Source organism: Lemur catta, chromosome 10, assembly GCF_020740605.2.
Source record: "Lemur catta isolate mLemCat1 chromosome 10, mLemCat1.pri, whole genome shotgun sequence".
In the NCBI taxonomy this organism is placed as follows: domain Eukaryota; kingdom Metazoa; phylum Chordata; class Mammalia; order Primates; family Lemuridae; genus Lemur; species Lemur catta.
In genome coordinates this window covers 23,308,185-23,328,576 of record NC_059137.1, presented here as the reverse complement: position 1 = coordinate 23,328,576, position 20,392 = coordinate 23,308,185, and the positions used below count along the sequence as shown (strand labels likewise).

General features: G+C 37.0%; 1 protein-coding gene across 1 annotated transcript in view; it reads right to left on the bottom strand.

Moving 5' to 3' along the window:
• SVEP1 (sushi, von Willebrand factor type A, EGF and pentraxin domain containing 1) overlaps positions 1-20,392 on the bottom strand; it is a 157,039-nt gene that overhangs the window by 13,375 nt on the left and 123,272 nt on the right. The window contains exons 37-43 of the mRNA XM_045563960.1: positions 16,582-17,254; positions 12,140-14,931; positions 9,943-10,168; positions 7,110-7,265; positions 4,676-4,739; positions 2,581-2,754; positions 1,221-1,397 (exon numbers count right to left, since the gene is read on the bottom strand). Coding sequence (XP_045419916.1) covers positions 1,221-1,397; positions 2,581-2,754; positions 4,676-4,739; positions 7,110-7,265; positions 9,943-10,168; positions 12,140-14,931; positions 16,582-17,254 — 4,262 coding nt within the window. The remainder of the gene's footprint in view (positions 1-1,220; positions 1,398-2,580; positions 2,755-4,675; positions 4,740-7,109; positions 7,266-9,942; positions 10,169-12,139; positions 14,932-16,581; positions 17,255-20,392) is intronic.

Below are 20,392 nucleotides of genomic sequence, written 5' to 3'. Positions count from 1 at the left end.
GTATCCTTCATAGGCATTTGGGACCCAAATCCCAGCTAAAAGCATAGCACACACTTACCTGGAGTAAAATCAACATTTTAATGCTGCAGTAGGATGCTGGCTGAAAATTCAGGGACTTGGGCTATTTTGTATCTCTTTCTATTAGGAGATACTGATAATGTGCACCAATTCATTTATTCTTCAAAACATACCTATTAAGATACCTATGATACCTATAAGACAGGTATTATTTGGGGCTATTTAACAAATGACAGCTCTAAGACTCAGAGAAGTTAAGGCACTAGCATAAGTTTAGATCTAAAAATTTTGAAGATAGAATCCAAACTCAAGTCTTCTCTAATCCAGCATCCTCATGGCCTTCACATGGACATTTCTTATTTCATTAATTGGAATGCAAACGTTCTGAAGATGGGGACCATTGTAGGCATAATATATTCCCATGCTATGCCGCTCAGTGCCTTGCATCTGGTTAGACTCAATGAATATTTTAATTGATTGCTATAGAAGGAGTTGCTTGGACAACAAGGGAGCCCAGAGGGCAGGATGTTGGGCAGGGAGATGTTTTAAATGTAGGTAGAAAGTGTGTGTTAAAAGATGTTAACAGGTGTCACAAGGCACTAAGAGATGCTGCCAGACTGCATGGATGTAGCAACATGGTGCTAGCACAGTGGTTCTCGAATTATGGTTCCTGGACCAGTAGTATTCTCATCATCAACCTCCTGGAATTTGTTAGAAATGCACATTTTCAGGCCTTGCTCCAGACCACTTAATCGGAAACTCTGAAAGTGGCCCCAGCAATCTGTGTTTTGACAAGCTATCTAGGTGGTTCTGATGCAGGTTCAAGTTGAGAACCACTGTGGCATAATCTTAGGTTTGCATAGCATCTGTAGCCTATTTAAAGATAGTCTGAGGATTCTCACAGTATGGAGAAAAATATGTATTTTCAATTTAATATCTTGTTCATTCTTACAAGAGTGCATTTTGAAAATCTGTTCAATGAACCCTGGTCAGGTAGGTTTTAGCTGAGTGCTGGACAGTTTTTTTATGTTTGGAATTCAAAGATTTTTTTTTAATTTCAGACATTAACACAGAAGATGATAACTATGATAGCACAGATATCTAAATATCCACAACTGAGCTACTTGATTGAAAATAACCTCACAAAGATGGGAATACATTTCACACTAATGGAATTAAATAGCCTCCACCTGTTGACTTACTTTCGCATTTGGCGCTCGTCTGCGTCCACGTCTCATCAGGGTTGCAGGTAATGATGCCTTCGCCCTGGAGCAGGAAGCCTTCCCTGCACTTGATAGACACATTCTGATCAACATAAAACTCCTTCTCAGACAGCAGAGCATTCTCAGGGATCACAAAAGGAACAGGGCATGGATTTGCTGTTAAAAAGAAAAGAAAATGCTTACTGACATTTCCCCTTTTTTCCTAATTGATTTCTTTGAAGGCAGAGTAGGAGCCCTATAGGAGATGGTTCTCAATGATGATAATATGAAGTTTAAAAGCACAGAACTTCAAACATTAAACACAGACTTGTTGTGCACCCACGTGAAATTATTTGTAAAGATACAATCAAATAATATCAGAAAACATCAAGTTATTTCACCACTAAGGCAAGGTCCTAAAAGTCTAAGATGGCAGATTATGTAGTTGTCTGAAATTATGGACCATGGATAATATTTCAGATTAGTTTTTGCTCCTCAGTGGGGAAACAATAAGCATGCTGGAACTCAAGGGGTGCATCAAATATTCCCTTAATATTTGAAGAATATTAAGAAAGCAAAGTACATGCTTCTCACTGTCACTTTACTTTCTGTCATTGAACATCCTTCAGAAGGATGGAATAAGAGAATCATCAGACATTCCTACATAAGCTGAATATGACTTTAGAGCCAGACCACTATGAGCAGGATAACAGAACTGAAATTTTGGACTTTGCAATTCTTATTAATAAAGATGGATCCATTTTTTATAGGTTTGAAGGAAATACAGGATGTGATTGACGGTGCTACGTTTGCTTAATGCAAGTGTGTGACACATATCAATACACATTTCCAGAAATTTTAGTTTTTCTGATTTTAAACGGGTACAAAAGAAGTCTTTGAGTGAGGTAGGCTTCCACTGTTACTGCACCAGACCTCTCTCAACTTGTGTCTTGCCTGTGAATATTATCTTCATTCAAGTGGTTATAACTAATTATCTTTGTTTATCTTATGTGTATATATTTTATTATGTCAACATTACACCTGAAAGTATTTTCTTTCTTCACTTCTTTCCTATCTGGATAGAATTAATTATATATTTATGTCAATTTTTTTTTCATTAAGTTGCATTTTCTCTTAGTGCGTTGGACTTGTAATCATCCTGCAAATCTGATAAAAGATTATCTCCAATAGGACTTAGATAACACAAGTAGATTTTTAAAATACCCCCATAGAATTCAGTCTTATGAATTGTTTTCTCTGGGCCAACCTCCCTCATCAGTGGAGTTTCCTCTATGTTTTAGATGAGAAACTAATCATGAAACCGAATCTGATGAAAAGCCCTCCTGAAATCAACACACACGTTTGCAGAGAGGAGCTGGGTGGCTCCAAGTCCCGTTTTCCGTGCAGTGCGCCTCCGACAGCCCTTCCAGGCTGTAGCCTCTGTTGCAGGAATAGACCACGCTGGGGCCACTTGTCGTGTTTTCAATGTCAGCCTTCCCGTTCACAAACTCAAGTGGAGCTTCACACCTCGTCTCTAGAAAGAATAAAAGCCTTGTGTTAAATGCTTCTCTGAATCCTCTTTCCTCTTTTTGCTACAGTTGCCAAAGGTACCTCATGCAGTTTATAAAATGTCACAGCCTACTCACTGATGGTGAAAAATAGCATACATAAATATTGGATTAATACATGCAGGTAACACTTCAGTATTCTTTATGTATATTATTAATAATTATGGGGAGAGGGAGTATAGATAACCAGGTGAATAAAATAAAAGAATCTCATTTTTAAAGTTGCCTCAAATGGCTAGAACTTTCCATACAATACCAAATTTATTTCTTAACAGCACTCAGGTTGTAGGACCAGATAAAATACAGATTACCCAGTTAAATTTGAGTACCAGACAAATAACAAATATATTTTTAGTAGGTCTCAAATATTACATGGGACCTATTTACGTTTACATTATTTTTTATCTGAAATTTAAATTTAACTGAGTGTCTTGTATTTTTGTTTATTCTAAATCTGGCAGCCTTACTTATAGCAACTCTGAGATTATCTCATGTAATAATTGGAGAAAAACGAGGTTCAGAGAAGTTAAATAATTTGGTCAAGGTCACACTGCTTGTAAGAAGAGATAAAATATAAAATGATCAGAAGGTAAAGTATAATAGGAATATATAAAGAACAGGGACCCATGAGCTTGGGGGAAATTAGAATGAGGGACATTTTACTTGGCTTTCGAGAGAGATTCAAACTTCATAAACTGACGGGTGTTATAGTATAGTTATAAAAAATGATATTATTTCATTATAAGAAATGTTTTTTAACAGGAATGTGCTAAGAGGAAAGCAGGATCACCTTTTCTAGAATCTCATAAATAAGCTTGAGTCTTAATTTTGTAATTTTTGTGACAGCAGAGAAGGTGGTTCTAGACTAGCGGTTCTTGATTTCGGTTGTATGTTAGAGTCCCTGGGAAGCTTTTACGGCCTATCCCAGACCAAGTGAGCCAGAATCTGTATATTGAGGCCTACCTTTTGCTATTTTATTAAAAGCTCCCCAAATGATTCTGATGCCCATTCACAGTTGAGAGTCCCTGGATTAGATGCTAATGGACATCTCCGGGCTTCTTTTAGCCTCATGAGTCTTACATGCACTGGGACTACGGATCTTAACCTTGGCCGTTCTTTGAAATCACCTGGGGAGTTTTAGAAAGGTATTGATGCTGGGTCCCATCCCCAGAGCTTCTGATTTAGCTGGTACAGGGTGCAGACTTGGCACTTTTCAAAGTTTTCTGGGATAGCCAGAAGTGCTGAAGGCTAAAAACCAAAGGCTTAACGTGATGCTTCTCAAACTGTTATGTGCTGGGAATCATCTAGGGATCTTACTAAAATGCAAATTTTGATTTCCTAGGATTGGGGTGAGGCCTGAGATTCTCCATTTCAGACAAGATCCATGTGAATTAACCCACAGGTTGCCAAGTAACTTGGCTGTTCTCATAAAATGCGTTAATGTAAAATTCCACTCAAAATATCAATATTCATTTGTTTGACCCGATGACCAACAGCACTTAAAAAAGATGCCTGTATTAGTCGGTACTGTCACCAAAACCCAAGAGCTCTAAGCCTTCTAATTTATAATTATTTGGGAATAAAACCCCCCAAATGCAAATAAATTCAATAATTAACTAGTTCATAAACAAAATGTTTGCCATTCCAGAGTCAGTAATCTTGTGCTGTATTCCAGTTTAATCATTAATCTCTAACACAGTTTTTGACCTTTTTATTGGTTTGCTGCCCTTGAGCAAAAGCCCAATAAATGTTCTCACAGAGTTTACGAAGTTGGTTGAAAAAAAATTTTTTTTGAATGGCAAAACTGATCTATAAACAAAATGTAGCCACACAGTTATTTTGTGTCCTCGGTGTCATTTTCAGGGATGCTAAGTGTCATTAACTTACTTTTGCAAGTCGCTACCTCTCCACTCCACTGTCTGTTCTCCTGACAGACACGTTCCCTGTTCCCCTGTGAATTAATGGAGAAAAATCATCAAGAGGGTCATGACTCTATAACACAAAGATAATAAGGGAATGTCCTGACTTGCCAAGCAAATAATTAATTCTATAAAATTAAATGTTTCTAAAAAACATGTATTCATTATTTTCTTCTTTGGATAAAGTAATGTGTGTTCATTATAGAAAGATTGGCAAATAGAAAAATAGAAAGTTTTCTAGGATTTTTCAACCAGACATAAACATTGTTAACATTTGCTGTGCTTTTTCTATTCCTATATACTTATGTATGCACAGGAAAATATACTTTTATAATTTGTGAATTATTTTTTACTAATTTTGAGGAAGTAGATGACAAATCTTTAAAACTAGCTCTCTAACCAACTAACTAGTTATTTGGGTATTTCCAGAATGGACTGTACTCAAGTAGTTAATTTTAGTCAAGAGTTTAGCGTTTTCCCAATACTATTTTTCCTTTGTTCTCTATTCTCTAATGATTTGAATAGATATTCTGTTCTATGTCAATTTTTGTTCTAATAAAAACTCAAATAAATTATCAGTAACTTTTTTTTTTTTGAGACCCGGTCTCACTCTGTCACCTAGGCTGGAGGGCAGTGGTGTCATCATAGCTCACTGCAACCTCAAACTCCTGGGCTCAAGCCATCTTCCTGCCTCAGCCTCCTGAGTAGCTGGGACTACAGGTGTGTGACACCAAGTCCAGCTAATTTTTCTAGTTTTTGTAGAGATGGGTTCTCGCTCTTGCTCAGGCTGGTCTCTAACTGTCAATAACTATTGACTCAAAAGAAATCAAACATTATCTGTTTGCTTCCTCCTTAGTAAGCTGCAAAATTTATCATGCTTTTCCTTCTTTCTTTTTCTCTCTTTGTTCCTTTACTTATTTTGTTTTTGATGAATTAAATTGGAGTTTTAGATCCAAGTTAGCATTAATTTTGACCTAATGTATCTAATTTTTCAACAATTAGCTTAGATGTCCGTGATTTTATAACATTATCCCTTTTTCGAGTTTTTCTTTTGATTTGTCCTTCAGTGGGCTTTAGTAATTTTTTTTTTTTTTTAGTTCTTTTGACATGTAGTCTTTGATAGGTTCCCTGCTTTCTCATGTGACAAGAGTTTCTAGGTAATCTTTTACATTTCTTGCCCCAGACCTGGAACTGGTTATTTCTCCAAGAAACTGGACATCAGCAGTTTAGCAAAGTTTCTCAGGTGATTCTTACATGTAATTTGGAGTGAGAGCAATTGTTATACCTCTCTCAATTTTATGGTTAACTCCAGGATATTTCCAAAATTTTTAAGGTAAATTATCTACTTTCTCAAATTAAATAACTCATCAGTTTGCTGTATATTTGTTCATAATTTTACACTACTTTTCTTCTTAATAAATTGCAAGATTAGTACTCTCCCATGAAGAACAACTAGATTTCAAAAACAGGAAAACTCTCTAATTGCAATCAACTGTTACATTATCATCCTTCCTTTTTTTTTTAAACTTTTTGAGGCAACAAAACAAGATCCATATAATCTTCGTCCCAGCTTTTGTATACCTACCTTATTATGATAACTCCTGTACTGCATGGTCAGAATATAATGGGCTATGCTACACAAATTTAACAGATAACTGGCAACGAATACTTCTGCAAAATGTATATATAAATACCACCATAACAATAAAAATAAAGAAGAACAGTTTCTGAAAAACCAAATGACAACATTACATAATGTAAAACAGGCCTCTTAAATTTCAAGTTTGGGGACATGGTAATGCTTTCAGCAAAACTGATTGCAGCCCTCCCCGTACCGTAAATAGGGATAAACAGGGAGACCTGAGTAATGCTGACGGAGCTTTAATATTACAAACCGAGTGGTCTCAAGAATGAAGTTGGTATTTGGTTAGAACTTCTATGACGATTTTTCAGGCCAGATCTACCATATGGGAACTTGGTATCTCAATGCCAAACTATATGAGATCATTGCTTGAGGGAATCCTGGCTTTGCATGCCTAAATCCTTGCGGTCACCTCCCCATGGTGACAGGTGACTTCCCTGTTGCAGAGTCGGATCGCCAGCAAGCCTAAACACAGGTTTAAGTGGTCAAGTGGAGTAACAGTTTCTGTCTTGTGGTCTGCAAACTTACTTCCTTTTCCTTTTCATGGCTTTGATTTCGTAATTTGGGGCTTATTTTGCTTTTTAAAATTATAAGTCACCTTAAATATTTCTTAGAAAATGTGAGCGTATAAGGCAACAAAGTGTAATAGAATCTTCTAGGACCAAAATCAGTGAAACAAATTTGTGCTAATACTAAAAGTATCCACAAGTATATTAGAAAAAAATTAAATTAATTCTAGTGAAACCATTTGTTCGCTTACCTCTAATTCATAGCCAGGTTCACACTGATAAATAATTATGCTTTCAAAACTGTATTCACTGCCAACCACAAATCCATGTTCTGGACTTTCAGGTTTCCCACAAGAAACTGGACTGCAGGATTCGTCAGAAAATAGTGGCTCCCAGGTACCATCAAGCTGAGTAACAACAAATTATAAACTACATTTAGACCTTAATACATATATATGAATGAAGAAGTTTGCAAGTATTGGTTATATGGCAGAATAATCCCCAAAATGATAGTCAAGAGGACCTAGAGTTGGGTCTTCCTTTTGCCATTTATCATCTGTAGCCTTAAAAGACACACATTAATTATTAGATGGCCTTAATAGTTACCACTAGACAATTTTATAGATTTAAGCCCATAAACCTGAAATTTTCTTCCTAATAGAATCTATTAAAAATCAAAAACACTAAGAAGGATGTTTTAATTATAATGCATGATGCCTGGAAGGTTGACACAAATATTCCATGACTTATACCAATTCACCCATATATTTCACATGATTCCACATTTTAAAGTTTATGAGAAACAGCAAATTTTAGGCATAGTACTCAAAGCTTAAAAAGATGAGCTTCCTTTTCTACATTTCAACATGAATGCCCGAAAATATTTTATCATATATTTTTAAAGGGGTCATGTAATAAAAAAGTATGTGTATATAAATATATATAAAATATATATTATGTGTACTATGTTAGTATATATTTGTTTTTACTACCATAGTTAGAGTTCACATTTTTCAGCCTTATAGTGGGCAAAGTGAGGCACACAAAGATGTATCTCTTGAAGATTGTTATTCTATTGCTAATATTTTTCTGTTTTCTTTGAGGAAATAGTGTATTAGTTGGATAACAGCTTAAAACAGGATTTGAGGCTAAATCTTTTATTCTATATATGAGCCAAAAGTAATTTTGCATGCATGCTTGCATCATAATCAACCATTTCTCTAATGTATATAAATCATATTTAATTATTGAATACTGTAAATAATGCTTCAATAAACATTTTTGTTGCATAAACTTTTCTGGGTATTACTAGTAATTTATAAAGCTACATTTTTTATATGTCTGGAATTTATTTTGATTATTTTAATTTTTTGCACAATGGTTACTTAATTGTATCAGAATAACTTACTAGTGATGATTCCTTTATCAGAATTTAGAGTCTTGTGATGATTTCTGTATCAGAATCTATTAATACTTCTGACTCATTTCTTTTGTTCCATTCATTTTTCCTGCTACCTAATTTTGCACGAATACTGTGGTGATAAGAGCTGTGTAATTCTGTAATATGTCATAATTTCAGGAGGGACTGGTTTTCCTTCAATATTCATTTTTCAAAACTTTTATTGATCTCATCCCATTATTCATTCTATGAACTATAGAATCATTTTGTTACATTATGATAAAATATTCCTAGGCACTGTACATAGTTTTACATAGTTCATATATTTAAATGCTTAGAAAGAGTCTATTCTACCTTTTGGACCAAAAAATTAAACCAAAACTAAAGTAAAGGAGAGGGGTCATATTATATGTGGAGAAAGTAATGAGGCTTGTCAAAAATAAATTATTGACTCAGGAAAAAAAGGGCTTAGTCCCCGGTATCATAGGGTCCTGCAGGGCTCATGGGGGACCCCCTAATTGTCCACACATCCAACCTGGAGAACATCAATTTGATTCCCTTAATCAGATTGGAACTCTGGTTCAGGCAGCTCAGGGTCTTAGAAAGAGTTTTCCCTTAAACTTTTTTCAGCTCTAAATGTAAAAGGGACCATCTGGAACTATACAAACTTTGAGAGCACAGTAACTTTGGCAATCCTCTGACTTGCGCCCTGTGATGATTCTGCTTTTAGGTTTGGCATTAACCAGTCTCTGAGTATGCATGACTTATAAATGGAAACTTGGAAGGAGAAGGAAATAGTCCCTACTGTATGTTAGGCAAATATGAGACATTTTATATACATTAAATAATTTAATCCTTTCAATTAGTACAGACTTACAAATAAAGAAAACAAGCGGGAGGAAGGAAGATAAAGTCATAGAAACTGTAAATATTTAAATATTAATATTAAATACAAAAGTATGCTTAAGGTAGAATGCCACATTCTTCCCTTTATAGGGTTCCCCCGCCCCCCAACTCCAGCAAGAGTGTAGCAATGACGCTTTTTAATTTACTTTCTCTGGTATATCTTACAGAAGCCAGGAGAAGGGGATGTGCTAGGGAGGTCTGCTATCTATGGTGCTGATTCCCATATTTAAATGAAGAAAGTGCCAAAGTTAGGTCAAATGTTGTCTATAACAAGATGCGCATGATAAGTGAACCATAAATCCTATGCGTTGTAGAGTGTCTATATGTAGAAATCAGCCATGGACTATGCCAAATATGTTTCTAATTTTTGTGGAGAGATCAAAGGTTGCCAAAGCAGGCACTTCCTCCCTTATTCATCTAGCTTCTCACACTGCAATACAAGATACATGTTTTTATACACATTTTTTTTTTTCAAATAAGGAAACTGAAGCTCAGAAATTTTAAGTAACTTTCTTAAAGTCACACAAGTACTAAGTAACAGAGGCAGGATTCAACTCCAATTTTCTGTCTGCTTCTGGCACTTTATTAGTTTAAAAGTGAGAATACTGGAATATAAATAAAATATAATATTTTATTATATTTCTACCAAGAAATTTCTTAAATCCTTTGACATGAGCAAAAATCTGAGGTATATTTTTCTTTTTAGGACAACAAGATACTGCTTGCCTGGCAAGATATGTATATATAGGAGTTACACCTTCTAATTAAGACAATCTTACCTGACATGTTGATATGTTAACTCCCTCATAGGTATAACCTTCTGCACATGACACAGAAACTTGCTTATTCACACTGAAATCGTCCCCATGAACAAGTATGTGTGTTATGTTTCCCGGAAGAGGACATTTTTTAGGACTGCAGGAGATTCTTTCAGGGAACCAACGGCCATCTTTCTGACAGGTGAATGTATCTATATCTGTGTCCATCGTATAACCTTCCAGACAGCTGCAATGGAAATGCAAAAATGAGTGCCTTAAAGGAAGTACAATACAGTCCCTGACCTATTCTTGGATTTAAGAAGCTGTTACAAGGCTCAGTAGACATTTTATGCAATATATCAAATATGATTCAAATGTCAGGTAGACGCCATTCCATGCAAAAACACCAGTATAACAATGATAACCAGATCAATCCTTAGTTATCCACATGAAAGATTAGCTCAGTTCAAAGTTCAAGTATTGTTATTTACTTTTGTTGTAGATAATATTATTGAATTCATTTCTATTCTAAAAATAGCTAACAGTTCAAGAAATTCTAAACAAAGCCCAAAATAGACTCAATTGTTAGTAAGAATATGACATAATATTTATTGAATATCTACTTTGTGCCAGGCACTGTTCTAGGACTGTAAAGGGTATTTATTTTAATCTTGATTGTTAGGCATTATCATGTAACTGTAGTATTGGTGTTCAAACTCAAGTCAACCTGGCTCTAAAATCCTCTACAATTTTTAAAATTTGTGTTTATTTATTCAGCAAACATTTACATAGCACTTATATTCTAGTTACTGTTCTAAGCATTTTACCAATATTAACTCATTAAATTTTCATGTCAGCCTCATGAATAGGTGCTGTTATTATCTTTATTCTTATTTTGTAGACAATGAAATTGACACCAGAGAGATTAAATAGCTTTCTCAAAGCCATACAGCTAAAGTGTAATAGAGTTGAGTTCCTACCTACTATTAAAAAGGCATTGTCATAACTGCTTTTACCACTATACTACACTACCTTTTTAATGAAACCATTTAATTATTTAACATTTATCCTTGGATAACATTTTTTAAATTTCACAAATTACCAGGCCAGGTAGGAGTCAGAGGTTTTGCAAAACTTGGAATGATATGTTTATTTGATAACAGGTAAAGATCTGCAAGATAATGTCATCAACACACAACAAGGAATAGAAAACAGGGCAGTCTTGAGAAGTAGGTGGCATTATGGCTTCTTGAGATACCTGACATACCAACATCCAAATAGAAATTTTAAAATGTATGTACTTCCAAAGCAAGGAATAATATATATTTTCTTCTGCTCAGTGTGTGATCCACTACTCTTTGGCTTCCTTATTATTGTGGCCCTCCCTTGGATCTACTTGTTACTGCAATTAAGAAAATATGCAAGTGAGGCTAACATGTCCACAACAGAAATGCTTAAGAGGAGTTGTTGAGCTATTAATCAAATCTAACATTCCAATGTGTGAAGGGAAATCCATAATTCATTCAGAAATGTGAATAAAATCTAAATTGTTTTAGAGAGTTGTGGTATCTTTGAACATTATGGGTATTTATTCCAATAAAAATTTTAATTCATAAATTCATTCCATATTTTCTCACCTTTTATTTTAATAATACATTTCAGATAGGGAACTTGCCAGCAAAAATCACTATTTGAGCATTAAATGCTTAGTTTGCTCAGATAGCATAGATTGGAAGTCCCTGTGACAAAAGTTCCCTTATTTATGCTGGTCAATGAAAGTATGTGCTTTTTGGCCTGAATTCTTCAGTTTTTTTTTGCCTTATTTCCCCAACACTTGCATTTACAAATATAATCATAAAGTTATAATCATAAAGAAATTTACTATCATGAAGTTTACAAAGAAGAGTGTTCTGATTCAAGAGCTTTTCAAGTTAGCTAGAGCATCTTGCTATTTCACAAAGTTCAACAGAATATGATAGTCATGATAATTATATTAGAAACTACAGTCTGAAGAAAGTATAAATTTATTTTTGCAGTCAGTGGATTTCTACATAATTATGGGTAGAATAAAGCCAAGTGTTAAAACCTTCAGTGTTTGGAGAGCAGTTTGGAGATGGTGTTCTCTTCCCAATTAGCTATATTTCTGATCTATCTATCACTTTTCATTTTGTAATTCTCCTGCCTGCACTCCTTGGAGACTTTAGAACCTTGGTCTTACCTGAGCTTCACTTTACTTTCATAGGTGTGTGTCTCTCCAGTTGCCACTGCATTTGCGGCAGTTGGTGGGGGTCCACAGGACAGGGGCTCACAGACTGGATAAGGCTGGTTCCACGTCCCTTCCTCTGTACAAATCAGATCTGAACTGCCTTGTATGACATACCCAGACCTGCAGCTGTAAGTTATTACATTTTCCTTCAAAGAGCTGCTCTCACTGATGAATGCATTTGGTATCGCGGGGAGAGAACCACAAGAAGTGTGTTCACAGTGTGGAAAGCCAGAGCTCCACTGGCCATTGGCTTCACAGGTGATTTCAGAGGGTCCCAGGAGCGTGAAGCCTTTGAAGCACTGAATCCAGGCTGCCTTCCCACAGCCAAAATCTGTCCCATTGATGGTTCCATATTGAATTTCTGGTGTGGAACACCTGCAAGGCAGGCAGGAAGGTGGGCTTCCACTCCAGGAGCCATTGGAGAGACACCTTCTTGAAGAACTTCCATGGAGCTTATAACCTGGAAAACACTGATACTGTATATGCCCCCCATGAAAAAAGGAAAAACCATTAGGGAAGCCATGAGCAAGATCTTCAGGAGGTCCACAGTTGACTGGTTTACAGACAGGAACCTCTGCATCCCAGTTACCATCTGACTGACAGGTGAGTTTTGGAGCGCCATGCAACACATAGCCCTCCCGACAGTGGAATACCACTTCCTTCATGAAGTTGTAGTCCAGGCCATCCATCACCCCATTTGCCACTTGTGGTGGGGTGGCACATCTGACAGGTACACAGTCAGGAGTAGCTCCACTCCAACTTCCATTGGCAAGACAAACACGACTCTCAGCTCCCTCAAGCAAGAACCCTTCATTGCAAATATATTCAATCTCCTTTTGGAATGTATACTCATCTCCTTTCACCTGGCCATTGGCTGGGACTGGGGGAGAACCACAGTCCACAGGAATGCAAATTGGCTCATTCCCATCCCAATTTTTATTTTCTTGGCATGTTCTCCTCTCAGTGCCATTCAGCACATACCCAGGGTCACACTCATAGTACAACATGCTCAGGTATGTGTAGTTGCTTCCTTTGAAGGATCCATTCATGACTGGATTTGGCTTTTTGCACGAAATGGCTTCACAGTGTGGGGAAGCACCACTCCATTTTCTGTTCTGTAGACAAAGTCTTACGTCGGAGCCCACTAGAACGTGTCCCGGTTTGCAGCTATACTGCACGGCACTTCCCATGGTAGTCTCTGTAAAACGCAAAAAGCCATTTTCAGGAGCAATAGGCAAGTCACATTCAATCGAAATGCAGGAAGGCGCACTGCCATTCCAAGTTCCATCTTCCTGGCAGATCAGCATAGGGTTCCCCAAAAGTTCATATCCTGGATTACAGGTATAGGAAACCATGGTGCCATATAGAAAGCTTGATGAATGGGTAGCAGGAGACTCCTTTGTATTTTCCCAGGTTTTAGTCACTGCTCCCAAATGATGAGGAGGGTGAGGAGTCAGATATGGAACTTCCATTATGTCATCTTCTTGCTCAAAATATCCCTGACCATCTTTGACTTTAGTGCAGTCTCCAAAATCTATGTGTGGAGGGAGGCCACAGTCTATAGGTACACATGTTGGAATGGAGCTCGACCAGCCTGACTCTTCACAGGTCTGCATGGCATGACCAGCTACCTGAAACCCAGGGAAGCAGCTGTAGATGATCATGGCACCATAGCTGTAATCGGCACCTTCTACAAAACCATTTTCAATGGGCTGTGGGGGATGACAGTGGATGGCATTACAAGATGGGGCATCCACATCCCAATCACCTGTCTCTAAACAGGTCAAGGCTTTGGGACCTTCAAGCCGGAAGCCTCGGTCACAAGAGTATGTAATGGTCTGTCCATAGTGTAGGTTTGTGTAAGAGAATTTGCCATTCAAAATCTCCTTGGGCTTCGGGCACTCGATGGGTTTACATGTTGGTTTTCCTCCAAGCCAGTGACCATTTTCTCCACAAAGGGTGGTGGCATTTCCCACCAACTCAAAGCCTGGCTTGCAGGTATAGAGAGCTGTGCTGAGATAGGCAAGACCCTGAACGTCGATGATGCCGTTGAGGATTTCCTCAGGTTGGGGGCATTCTACTGGAACACATTCTGGCAGTGGAGAGCTCCAGGTGCCATCAGCTTGGCAGAGGGTGGTGGGATCTCCTCTTAGAAAAAACCCATCTACACAAGAATACTTAACAGTACTTCCAAAATGAAGAGCAGAAGAAGGAGCAGCGACACCGAAGGAAATTAGGGGAGGTGGCAGGCAAAGAACCATCTTACAAACAGGGAAAGAGTCATTCCACTGCTGGGATGGCAAACACTTGAGGACAGCAGAGCCTTGTAGGGCATGCCCTTCTTTGCAGGAAAACATCACTACTCCCACCTCGGTAGTCAACTCCTTCAATACCAGCTGGTTTTCCAAGAGGGGTGGCTCTGGGCACTTGGCAGGCACACACTTTTGGTTTGGTTTCTTATTCCATTTGCCAGATTTCTGGCATGTCCAAGAACTATCACCAATAAGCTCATAGCCCTCATTACAGAAAAACTGAACCTTGGACCCTACTTCAAAATTTTCTCCTTTCATGAAGCCATTCTGGATGGGAGGAGGTTTCCCACAGTTGAGAGGGATGCACGACAGGGGGGATTCACTGTGCCAGTGGCGATTTGCTTGGCAGACAAATACAGGACTTCCAACTGACTTATAGCCCGGGTTACACTGATACCTCACTTCACTCTCAAAGATCCTGCCAGTTGTATGCTGTGTAATAGGGAGAAAACAAGTGAGTGCAATTTGTATAACAGGTGATACAATTTACTAAATACTTCGATAGTAAACAGCAACTAAACTAAAAGGCCTATGTTAAAATGAATCCATTAGGACTTAAGCAGATGAGGATTTATGTTTTTCCAATAGGTCCACTCTATTTTTTTTTCTAAATAAGTGCAAATGAAAGAAGACCAAAGTAGGTAGTCCTTACTGCAGAAAGGTTTACCACAGTGCTGAACCCATAGTAAGTATGATCAATAGTCTTTATATTGATTGATGAATTGATGAGGCAATACTGAAAATTATATTACTAAGTAAGTTCAAAAAAATCTTGCTGACCAAAGAAATGCTAATAAAGGAAACACATAAACAAATGCACATGTGTTTGTTAATGTTAGAGCATAAAAAAGGCAAATAAATATTTTTCATGGATATATCTTAAGAATACTATCAAAGTTTTGTTTTTATTCTTAACACACTTTTAAAAAATTATTGCTATAACATAAGAATGGAAAATAAAAAACAATATTCAAATCTTTTAAAGCAAAACAATTAAGATTCCTGATCTCGAAATTCAAATAAGTAGGCATATAATATAATAAAGGCAGATGAATTAATTATGAAAATATAAAAAGGATTATCACGATTCTTTGTTACTGATAATGGTAAATTACAGCTTCAGTGCCTCAGTGAACTTAGCAGTACTTGGAATTAATTATTCATTTTGTTTGTTTAGGTATTGCTTGAGTGCCCCACATGCATGTAAGCAGGATGTCATCACACACCTAATTTGTGTTGTTAAATACTAGATCGTCAACGCTCAGAACTATACCTGACATCTAGTAGGAGCTCTAGAAATATTCACATTCAATTAATAAATGAAGAATGCCTCCTTACATATACACTATACCCTCTTCCTATAAAAAGCTGATAAATTTAAGCAAAAGCCTTAAATAAAAGCCTTTTACTGCTGTTTTGCTGTTGTTTTTGAATATGAAGGAGAAAAGGTAGTATTTACATATGTGTGGGTTTTTAAAAAGTGTTTAATTAGAATATTTTCTATTTAAAATGGCCCTTGATTTGGGGGAATAGATTCTTATTCCTGTTTTCTTGGTGGATTTATTGAGGAGACACATACTAGTATAAAAACAGGATATGTTTTAGTTGGACTTAACTCTTTATCTATCAGGGTGAAATTACTTTTAGGTCTACCAAAAAAAAAAAAATTGCAAAAACTGCATCTTAGTTGGTTTACCCTATCTTTTGTCTAAAAATTTAAAAAATGATAATAGATTTCTCTAGGCCCCATTTAGCCCTTGATTTGTATAAAAAAGTATATATCCATCTTGAAATAACTTCTATAAAGCAAAATAGTATTATATTAAAACTGGTTTAATCTAACTTCATAGTTAGGGCTAAGCTATTGTCACAAAGTGCTTAGAATGCCTATATGTCAGTAAAATGAAGAAAATTATATGTGAAAAGTATTCATGATAATCTTTATTAATTTTTCTCCCATCTTCACTACCTATAGATTTCAGCCACTTTTGTTCTTCAATAATTAATCTGTTCAGTGTCCCTGCTTCTGTCTGGTCTGGTAAGTGATGAAAGCCATGGACCATTTGCTAATTAGTCTCTTACCTCCAGAAAGCCATTCTCAACCTTAGGAGGGTCATTGCAAGATACAGGGTGGCACGTAGGCATGGGGCTACTCCACTGCCCCGTGGCTTCACAGGTGCTCTTCTTCTCCCCTTTGATGTAGAACCCCTTCTTGCAGCTATAAGCCACCATGGCTCCAAAACTGTAGTTTGATCCACTCGCATAGCCATTCATGATGCTCGGTGGCTCTCCACACCGCACTGGGATGCACTGGATGGACATGGGAGAAGGGCTCCACTGCCCACCTCTCATGCATTCAATCTTTGCTGAGGTGTTCAGCACAAAACCTTCCATGCATTTGAAGCTCACAACTGAGCCAGCTGCAAATTTTGCTTTGCTCACAGATTCCAATATGCTGTAGGAAACAGATGGGGGTTTTTCACAGAAATGAGCTATACAACGGGGTATGTCCTGACCCTCTGGGGGAACCCACTTGCCCTGGGCATTGCAGAGGAGCTGGGAATTGTCTGCCAGACTGTAACCATCAGAGCAGTAGTAGAATGCAATGTCTCCAAAGAGCCGATGGGCAGTTTCTGGAGAGGCGTGGTCCACGTGGGGGGGCTCATCACAGGAGACAGCCAGACACTGCTGGTTACTTCCACTCCACTTGCTGTTGGCCAAGCATTCAATGGTGTCAGGGCCAGCAAGGGTATAGCTGTGAGATTGGGGAGAAGGAAACAATAACTAAGCATAATATTTGAGAAAAAGTGCTTGCATTTTCTTATTCTGTTTTTATTTTTTTATCTTTCCAAGCATGACTTTCTTTTATTCTTTAAAATATGTACTATTTGAACATTGAGCTTATTGATCAGATGACTTTCATTTGAGATATGCAATTATATCTTGATATTAATATTGTTTGTTCAGAAAGGAAAATGAATTTAAGATTTTTGCTATTTAAGGAACTCTAATAATTATTACACATTTTTAAAAATAAAAATAAGGAGTAAGCTATAATCCTATCTGACTCAATTCAAAATTGGAATTCCATCTGTCTTTAGATGATTTTAGTTTGTTGATTTTAGCACTAGTCTTTACTGTTGATTTGTAAGCTACAGCTTACAAAGCCATATTTAGCCTACATATAGCTCATAGTTATACATACTTACATTCAACGAACTTTAAAACAGTGATTTTTATTTCAGTCTCCAATGCCTCCTAAACCTTTACCTAAGTGGTTAGAGAAAAGCTGTGTTCTACATATGGTCTGCTATTCAATCAGTATGAATACATTTTGCTTAATAACACCCAGTCTTTCCTTATGCACAAGATATTTGCCAATATATGATGATTGATGACTTGCAAAAGTCTTAAATTACTCTCAAGTGCTCTCTCAATGAGGCAGAACAAAAGATAAGGTTATGCAGTATCAGAATTGGTATTTGAGTCATTCTTATTTTCATTATCACTCTCTCACTGAATAGAGAATTGACAGAGAGTTTTGAAAGAATATCTAACACCTGATCAACTCATCATTTTGATATTAATGAAGGGTAGTGGACTACAATAATTGAGTACCTGATTTATTCGTTTAGATATATTTATTTCTTTATTTTAAGAAAATAAAGTGAATGGTGATTCAGACAGGCTTAGAAACTTGCCTGTAGTCACACCTCTGTAAGCGGCAGAGTTGGGATCTAAATTTGGTTTATCAGATTTCAACATTTATACCTTTTTCACAACACTGCTCTGTCTCTCTCTCTCTCTTTTTAAAAAATTAGGCAGAATAGATCATAACTTCTTGGTGTCCTGTGCAAATTGTATTGCAGTGTCACTAGTATGAATTATTTAACCTGCCCATCAGCAAGGATTCTTAAGTCATTAGTTTTAAAAAACTTTTTAAAAATTGACACATAACTGTACATATTTATAGGGGACATAGTGATGTTGCAATGCTTGCATAATGATCAGATCAGGGTAATTAGCATATCCATCATCTCAAACATATATCATTTCTTTGTGTTGGGAATATTCAATATCCTCCTTCTAGCTATTTGAAATTATATAATATATTATTGTTAATTATAGTCATCCTACAGTGTGCTATAGAACACCAGAACTTATTTCTCCTATCTAGCTGTAATTTTGTATCTTTTAACCAATCTCTCCCCATATTCCCTTCCACCTACCCTTCCCAGCATCTTATATCCTCTATTCTAGTTTTTTAAGTCATTAGTCACCAAAAATTTCTCCAGAGGCCCCTTTTAGTTTTATAAAGGATCAGCTATTGTAGAGGGGTTGGAATTCCTTCATCCTAGCTGGCAATATTTATGAAATCCATAGGATACAAACAGATCAAGAAAAAAATAAAAGTATATGCAGAGATATATGCATCCACCCTACCTGTGGTCGGTCATATGTCATGCTGGGGACAGAGCTGGTCTCAAAGTCAATACTCAGAGACATCCCAATACTTGAGTGCAGTCTCTAGTTAGGGCCTGCTGCAATTCATTGTTTTGGATAAGCTCAGCTCTTTGTATAAGGATCTGAACTTAATTTTTAGATGGCTTCTATCTTAGAGGATCCAGGAAGGTCTACAAAGGCAATATGCTAAGAGCATAATTTTATTATTAAAAATCCATTATCTCTTGTCTGAGTGTCCAGATTCTACTGTTTCTGTGTAGTATGTGCTCTGGGTAGAAGTTCCATTTGATGAGGCTGCTGATATTTTACAGAACTACTTATATCATTTGCACACTTTGAACCATGCATCATTATTTTCATGGATCCCTTGATGTTACTAATGTATTTCATTGGGTGAAGTTCAGAGACATAGCGTGACACATCCCTAATTTACAGGGATCCATTGTGCCATCTATAAAATTCTTTATTTCATGGACCAGCTGCTTTGAGGCAGAAACATCTGCCCTCAGAATCTTTCTTATTTCTCAAAGTTTCTTGACAACACAAGAATTTGTGTTAAGTTTGGCAGCACTTCGTTAGGCCTCTGACCCCTGATCTTCCAGAAAATCTCCAACTACTCCTCCCTAATGGAAAATCACAGCAAATCTGCTCTATAATTTAATGGAAGATTACCACTAAATGGATATTTTTTTACTAAACAGATTTAAAGTATGCATTTTCGACACTACCCATAATTTCTTAGAACCCATAATATCCCTCAGTCTGACCTAAGATCTTGACTTTTCTTTATGACACTCAATTAACATTTAGTGCTTCATTAAATAATTCTTAAGGGCCTGCTATGTGCCTGAGCCACTTCCTTAGTACACAAGTGTGATGCCAAAAATGCATTTACTTGTTTACACTTCTTCGCTCTCCCCGTCCCTCAACTACCCGGTACTTTGTAGGCCCCTTCACACCTACAGTGGTTGCTTAAAAGAGGAGTGACTGATTCTACCTGGAGAATGGGAAGGGGAGGAAAAGCATTACAGGTGAAATGGCTCTTGAGGGGAGTCATGAGGGATGAGAAGTGGAAGAGGAATCATTCCAGGCAGAAAAGTAGTCTTAGCAAAGGGGAGTGTGATACAGATGGGACCATTGGGAACTTACAAATAGCCAGGAATGGCATATAGACATCTGGAAAGGTGGCAGCAGAAACTAGGGTCCTGTGTGTGTTTTTGACAGGGTTACTGTGATGTTTGGTGGGTGCAGGTGTGGCAGGCATAGATTAATTTTGTCATCTCATAAGAAATGCACATTTGGTCTCTGCCCCTAGTACCTGACACAGAGTTCCTAAAGCCCTTGTAATTTCCTGAGTGACAGGGGTACCAGTGCTTTGGACAACTAGATAACATATCCCATGCAGACAAGGGTAGATGTTTATTAAAAA